Raw genomic sequence first — 8196 nt, 5'->3', positions numbered from 1 at the left:
AAATAAAAATAAAAATAAGAACCAAGCTATTATGATTGATCCTTTATCATTGTTCATCATTGCTCATCTAGTAGTTTTTGGGCAAGGTTGACAAGGTAGTTTTTCAAATCAGTCTTTAATTTTATTTTATAAAATAATATTATTTCCTATCAATATCACATATGATAAAAAGCAACAAAAATCAAAATTCTGATTTATATAAAAAAATACATTTTAAAAATTCAGCGAAGTAGTAAATATCTGTGTTAAGTGATCAATTAGATGATAAAAATCTTTCAATTTTTTCAAAATAAAAACAAGCCATAATATAAAATTGATGAAAAAAATTATATTCATCAATAAATCTTTTAATAATTTTAAATTCCATAAAACACAATAAGGGTATATGGTACTTTTATTTTTATTATTTTATATTAAACAAATGATTTACTGATTAAAAAAGGTTATAAATAATTAAAATACTTAAAAATTAAGTAGAAAATCAACAATATTTTCATAGTACACACTACACAAACACTAAAAAAAACCCTTTTTTTAAAAACCAACCCATATAAATAAGCACCAATTAAAATAAATAAATTAATTAAAAAATAAAACTCCGGTGAGTGGGGGGAATCAGTGAGAGGCGTGCCTTTTTCTTTTTTTAAATTTAAAAAGTGGGAGGGAGCAAAAATGAAGAGCCTTAAGACTCACTCATGATGTAATGTAAAAATTTGAAAGCACATGCCTCGGCACTAGCCGTTAAGACCCAACCCGAGATCCAACGGCTCTAATCCATTAGCCGTTGCTTTTTAAATCCATCCCATTTCCAGACATATATCCGCCATTGTCTCCCCTTCTTCTTCTCCTCCTCCTTCTCCTTTTGAATTCCTCTCCTTCTTCTCTCTCTCTATCCAGAAGCAAGAAAGAGAGAGATAGAGTGAGAGGAGGGGTTGATTATGATCGTGATTTGTTTGGATTTGATGGAGTTCTTGCTCTAGTTGGTCGGATTCCTGCTTCTCTGTAAGCTCAGGAGGAGATTTGGGGGGTTTTTCTTTTGGGGTTTTGTTTCCAAGGTTTTGATTTGTTGATTGTTTTGTTGTTTAATTTGATGGAAAAGATGTGATCTTGGTTTGAAATTTTGGATCTTTGGGACTGATTGTGTGTGTAGGGACTGTGTACGGGAATGGATAGAGCTGCTGGTGAGAATCGTGGGGGCTTATTGAGATCTAGTGGTTTTCAAGGTATTTGAGTGGATTTAATAGGAATTCATCGTGAATGGATAGATGTTGTTGTTGTCCATTGTGATTTGTGCCACTTCAATGGAGTTTTCTTGCTCTAGTTCTGTGGGTTCCTGCTTGTCTGCAGGCTGAGGAGTTTTTTGTGCTTTTGTTTCAAGGGTTTGATTGATTGATTGTTTGTTTTGATGGAAAAGAGGTGATCTTGGTTTCAAAAAATTTTGATCTCTGGTACTGATTGTGTAGGGACTGGAATGGATAGAGCTGCTGGTGAGAATTGTGGGGGCTTGTTTAGATCTAGTGGTTTTCAAGGTACTTGTGTGGATTTTCTCAGAATTTATGGTGTTCTTGACGCACGTTTTATTCCCATTTGTGAATTTTGTTCTGATTTGTGTGAGTTTTGGGTTTGAAATCAGGTCTTCCAATGGAGGGTGTGAAGTTTGGGTCGGAAACGCAGAACAACATCGGTGGTAACCGGAGAGCATTGAGAGATATCAAGAACTTAATAGGCGCACCACCTTATCCTTGTGCTATAAACAAGAAGTAAACTATATCTTCACATTAGAGATCTTGATGTTTTTGTTTTTGATGATTTCTTTGTTGCTCATCTTGTATCTTCCTGTGGTTTTTGTAGTAAGGTTGCGGTGGATGATAATAAGAACTCAAACTTAAATGTTGGTGGTGTTGCCCGCCGGCCGATGACAAGGTTTGTGCAATAACTTTGAACAAATTCCTCTTCTAATGCTTGATTTTGTGTTCCTGATTGCTTGCTTTTTGCTGATGGATTGATTGTGTTCCAGAATGTTTGTTGCTTCATTGGCAAAACAAATCCGAAGCTTGCCAACAGGTACTTTTTGATTTCAGGAATTCAGATAACTTATTTGAGATGAACTTGAACAATTTCATTTGCTGAAATACTTTACCGCATTGCTATTAAATCAAACAGGAAAACAGTGCAAGACTGCCGCCAATTGGTAATGAGAGGCAAAAGAGACTGATTTCTTCAGTCCAGACTACAAATGAATCAGAGACTTCTACTGCCATTGATGTGGATGACTTGAGATCAGCTAATGACATTCCACTGCCTATGGTGGATGAGATGGAAGAAGTGGTTTGTTGCCAAATCCTCATTAACATTTTATCTCTTGGATTTAATTTTCTGTATAACTTGAGTAAAATCTGTGAATTCACTCACTGCTCAGGCTAACTGTGAACTCAACAAGGAGGTTGAGATGGAGGATCTAGAAGAGGAAGACGATGAGGAGCAGCTCCCGGACATCGATGCAAATGACTTGAATAATCCACTGGCGGTAGTTGATTATGTTGAAGAAATCTATAGCTTCTACAAGAGCAATGAGGTGAGCATCCTTCTTCATTTAGTGTTGCCATCCGGCGCAAATTGGAGACATTATTAACTAGTTATTAAATATCTCAGGCTCAAAGTTGTGTCTGTCCAAACTACATGTCCAACCAGTTTGATATCAATGAGAAAATGAGATCAATCTTGATTGATTGGCTCATTGAGGTACAACAATTGCATTGCTTTTTATACATCTCCTTTGATCTGTTATTGCTGTTCTCCAACTCACCATGAACTTTAATGTGACAGGTACATTATAAATTTGAGCTCATGGATGAGACATTGTATCTAACAGTGAACATCATAGACCCGATTTTTTTAGCCCGCAAACAGGGTGGTTAGGAAGAAGCTTCAGTTGGTAGGAATGACAGCCATGCTTCTTGCATGCAAATACGAGGAAGTGTCTGTTCCAGTTGTTGAGGATCTAATCCTCCTCTCCGATCGAGCTTACACAAGAGCTGAAGTACTTGAAATGGTATGCATTCTCACCATCAATCCTTCTCATTTCATCAGTTAGCTACCAATTATATATAATGTTGACATTGGTGGTACCGCTGACATGCAGGAGAAGCTGATTGTAAACACTTTGCATTTCAACTTGTCTGTGCCTACTCCTTATGTTTTCATGAGAAGGTACCTCAAGGCAGCAGAGTCTGACAAAAAGGTAAATTTCACTAGTCTTTTCTTTTGCCTAATCGTTGATCATCGATATTGTTTTGTTTTACTGAAACATGTATTTTCATGCATTGAATTGAATTAGTTGGAACTACTCTCATTCTTCATCATTGAGCTCTGCCTTATCGAATACGAAATGCTTCGGTTCCGACCCTCGCTGCTAGCTGCCGCAGCAGTCTATACCGCACAATGTACATTGAGAGGATTCCAGCATTGGACCAAAACTAGTGAACTGCACACTTGTTACTCAGAAGAACAACTCACGTTAGTTACATACTTTCATTCATTTAATCTCAAATCTCTTCAAAAATTGTTTCTGTTTCTGAGAATTGCTTAATTCCTGCAGAGAATGCTCAAAAATGATGGTGAACTTTCATCAAAAAGCAGGAATTGGAAGACTGACCGGTGTTCACAGAAAATACAGTACGTTCAAGTTTGGTTGTGCAGCAAAATCAGAACCAGCTCTTTTTCTGCTGAAAAACTAAGGAACTAATAATAATAATAATAATATGAGAAAATGATTAACAATTATATACATCTATCTAACTCTTTGATGAGTTTATGAGTTCCTGTTTGAGTGTGTTGTTCAACAATGCAATGGAAGCTGCTTGTTGAGTTTGGTTTTTTCTTTTTTAATTTTTTTTTTTATTGGGGTGTTCACATGAAAAATCTCACATAACTTTTAAGTTTTAAGTTCTGTACGGTTTCTTTAAATTGGGTGGGTTTTCATGTAAAGATAACTGCAATCTTGTGTATCACTTTCCAATGAGAAACGTTAATAAATTTCTCTTTTTTGATCTTTATGTTATCAAGTTCATTATTATTAGTATTATATCATGTGTGGTTCCTTCTTAATTACTAATTTTACTGATAAGTTCTGCGATTAATCTTACTTAATCTTAACACCAGCTTAAAACAAAATCGGACGGACGAGATTGAATCCTAATCAAAATTGGATTGTGTATCACTTTCCAATGAGAAACGTTAATAAATTTCTCTTTTTTTTATCTTTATGTTATCAAGTTCATCATCATCATCATTATTATTATTGTAATATCATGTGTAGTTCCTTCTTAATTACTATTTTTACTGTTAAGTTCTGCGATTAATCTTGGTTAATCTTAACATCAGCTTAAAACAAAATCGGACGGACGAGATTGAATCCTAATCAAACCCGAATCTCAAGAACACTATATATAATAAATAATTAAAAAAATGAAGAAGAGAGAGAGATCAAACCGAGTCTTTTATTCACCAACGATTCCATGAACTCGCTCGCCGCAGCCGTCGATGTTTCTCGGTCCTTCATCGGCGTCATCACCGCGATATCCGCCGCCAAGTCCGCCGCTGCAGTGGCCAACACAACCACCGCCTCCTTCCTTGACGAGCTCGCCGAAACCCTAGCCCACCAAATCGAGCGCGTGGAGGAGGCAGCAAGCCGGTTCGAATCCGCGATCGACGCGGCTACGCCGGACCCAGATCAATCCCGGATCACGCTCCGACGGCTCGCGACGCTTGAGCGGATGGCGGTGATGCTCCGGTCGTGGGCGGAGAGGCGGTGCTGGGAGGACGATGAGGGCGCGGCGGCGATCGTGGCGGCTTCGGAGCAGCGGGTTATCGGGTTGAAACGCGTCGTGGCGTGGTCGGGTCGGGTTGTGGAGAAGCGGATCCTGAGGATCCGCAAAGAAAGCGGATCGGGTGCGGGTTTTGAACCCGTTTCCAGAGACCCGTTTAGCTTGTGGAGTTTAGAAGAAGAGATCAGAGAGATTGAGAATGGTGGGCCCCGCAGCGAAGTTGAGAATTCGAAGGAGTTTCAAGAGATGTTGAACTTGATGAAGGGTTTGTTCTTGGGAACCTGATTTTCAACAAAGTCCAATTGTTTTGCATATTTGTTTTGAATGTTGTGGTCGTTGAATTTTTATTATTAACCATATATATATATATATGTATATGTATGATTTTGTTTGACATGTGAATTTTTTTTTGTTAAATAAAATCATGGGATTTGATATTGGATGAAGAAGCATGATTTTTTTATTTGGGTTAAATGTTAATAATTAATTTTCTATTTGAGAATCTAACAATCTTTTTAATTTATTTAATAGTGTTATATATATAGAGATTTAAATTTAAAATTATTTATCCCAAACTTGACGTGTGTTTTATATTTTATATTTAATTTTTAGAATAGATATAATTAATGCTGGGAAAGCACTTTTATATGGTAGCAGAAGCATCAAGCATTAAACACGGCTAGGAAAGCACGAACCATATTATGGGTTGTGACTGAAATGCCTGGTGGTGGTGATAAAATTGCAAAGAATATATAATTTAGAATATTCTATTTAGTCTTTTTAATATAGTCAGTTTGTCTTTTTTTTTGTCCTTCTAATATAATTTGTTTTTAAAAATTATCTTTATTTTAATATTTGAAAAAAATATAAATCCCTCTCTCTAATATAATTTATCTCTAAAAAGTCTTTATAAGAACTTATATTTTTAAATATTAAAATAAAGGGACATTCCAGAGACAAATCATACTAGAGGGACTGACTATATTAGAATGACTAAATATGATATTAAAATAATTTTAGAGAGACTAGAGGGACTAACTATATTAGAAAGACTAAATATGGTATTAAAATAATTCTTGTGTTATTTTTTTTTTTCAGATGGGAAAAAGGTAAACAAGCAAGAAAATCCCCTGAAAAGATCCATCAAGATAAGAATGATTAAGATGCTGTGGTTTGAAAAGGTAAGTTGTTCATTTAAATATACTAATTATATGCTTTAAATTGAAACTATGCTACTATTAATCAAGTTTGAAGTTTTCGAAAATGTAATTTTTTTTAATCCACTTTTCTAACTTATTTGTTAAATGACAGAGTATCAAGTTATTGAGTGCTCGCTTGATCAAATGAAGCATTTCTTTGGGCAACCAAAACCTGTGGAGAAGCTTTCCAAGTATACAGTGGAAAGCATTTAGTTGCTGTCAAACAATTTGCCAAGTATGATAAAGTTCTTGAGGTACATTAATTTAGATAATTATATATTTATATTTGTGCATCTTGACACATTTTAACTGCGAATTTCATTTAATTCATTAGGATGTAAGGAGAATGTCAGAAATTAGTCATCCAAATATTTTGAAGATACTGGGATATTATGAAACATTTAACCTTCAAAACAAAAGTGGGCTTATACTTGAGTATATGCCTAGGGGAAAGCTTTGCAATTATTTGTTTGCGAGCAAAAAGCCTTTACTCAAATGGAAGTCAAGGATCGACATTCTATTGAATGTTTCAAGTTCACTGGCCTATTTGCATGACACTGGGTTAACTTATGGAAATTTGAAGTCCGAAAATATATTGCTAGATTCAGTATGTTTCTTATTTGAGTCCAATATAATTATAAAGTTTCTTTATTACTTTTTGAAACTCTCTTGAGTGAGAATGTTTCAAGTTCACTGGCCTATTTGCATGACACTGGGTTAACTTATGGAAATTTGAAGTCCGAAAATATATTGCTAGATTCAGTATGTTTCTTATTTGAGTCCAATATAATTATAAAGTTTCTTTATTACTTTTTGAAACTCTCTTGAGTGAAAAATTTGAGGACCACAAACTCATGTTAAGTCCAATGTAGTGATAGAGAGCTCTCCTAATGAGAGTTTTCTCATTACCTTTTGAGACTCTTTTTGAGTTGAGTGAAAAATACTATGAAGATCATAAGTCTCATGTTAAATCTAATGTAGTGGTAGAGAGCTATCCTCATAGAGTTTTCATATTATTTCTTGAGACTCTATTGAGTTGAGTGGAAAATGCTATGAGTCAATTTGAGTCAGTCTGCTTCTTTAATCCCTCTAATATGATTTGTACCTAAAATGTAATTCTATTTTAATATTTGAAAAATATAATCCTTTTCTCTAATATAATTTATTCCTAAAAAGTTCTATTTTTTAAATATTAAAATTAAGGGACATCTTAGAGACAAATCATATTAGAGGGACTAAAGGGACAGACTGACTATATTAGAGGGACTAAATTAATATAGTATTAAAATAATTCTTGTGTTATCTTATTCCTTTTTTATGTTGAATAGAACATAGCTGAAATTTATCATTGGTCTGATACATGTGGATTAATTATATGCTTTAAATTGAATCTATGTTAATATTAATTAAGTTTGAAGTTTTCGAAAATGTAATTTTTTTAATCCACTTACCATCATTCTTTTTCTTATTCCTATTCCATGATTGAAACAAAACCTTATAGAGTCAGGGCTTGCTTTTCACTCCTGAAAGCTGTTTCCAAAATAGTATTGGCTGATTTTACTGTACCAATATTAAATAAAAAAAAAGGGTTAAATTAGCATGAAAAATTAAGCACTGAATAAAATCTTGTCAAATTTGTCAAAATATTTGACATAAAATTAATAAAATGTGTCAAATATATAAATGTTTGAAAAATATTTTTTTAATTCCGTGTGAATTATACAAATTTAATAATTTTACATGACAAAACCAAATGTATTTTTTTAAAAATAAATTATTAATAGCGTGCCAAAAACTCAAATATAACAATATATTAATATCGTATTAAAATACAAATATGATAATATATTAATAACATGTCAAAAAACACAAATATAATAATATATTTATACCATATCAAATGTTGTGCTAAAAATATAATTATAATAATAAATTAATACCATGTTAGATATAGTACCAAAAATTCAAATATAACAATATTCCCTTCGTTCTTTTTAATCTGTCTTGGTTAACTGTTATATTTCTAAAATTACCTCTAATTTATATCTTCGCATTTCTCTCTCATATTTAATTATGAGTTAAAATTTATCAGAGCATAGCGATAATTTCGAAAAAATAATAATAAAACGTCATTCGCGCGTAGAAACGACGTGATAAAGATTACTACCATG

General features: G+C 33.6%; 1 protein-coding gene and 1 pseudogene across 1 annotated transcript; both read left to right on the top strand.

The window, feature by feature from the left end:
- Window positions 1–817: 817 nt before the first annotated feature.
- Window positions 818–2039, top strand: LOC120255580 (cyclin-B2-2-like; the record flags this gene model as incomplete). Its single annotated transcript, XM_039263378.1, has 6 exons — window positions 818–1002; window positions 1151–1223; window positions 1464–1529; window positions 1634–1760; window positions 1852–1923; window positions 2018–2039. Coding segments are annotated over exons 2-6 (345 nt in total), but the record flags the coding sequence as incomplete, so codon positions are not given.
- Window positions 2040–2043: 4 nt separating this feature from the next.
- On the top strand, window positions 2044–4051 carry LOC120255579 (annotated as a pseudogene).
- Window positions 4052–8196: the final 4145 nt, after the last annotated feature.

The sequence above is a fragment of the Dioscorea cayenensis genome, unplaced genomic scaffold (assembly GCF_009730915.1).
Source record: "Dioscorea cayenensis subsp. rotundata cultivar TDr96_F1 unplaced genomic scaffold, TDr96_F1_v2_PseudoChromosome.rev07_lg8_w22 25.fasta BLBR01001083.1, whole genome shotgun sequence".
Classification (NCBI taxonomy): Eukaryota; Viridiplantae; Streptophyta; class Magnoliopsida; order Dioscoreales; family Dioscoreaceae; genus Dioscorea; species Dioscorea cayenensis.
Note: the sequence above shows the minus strand (reverse complement) of the source record. Positions and strands in the feature narration are given on the sequence as shown.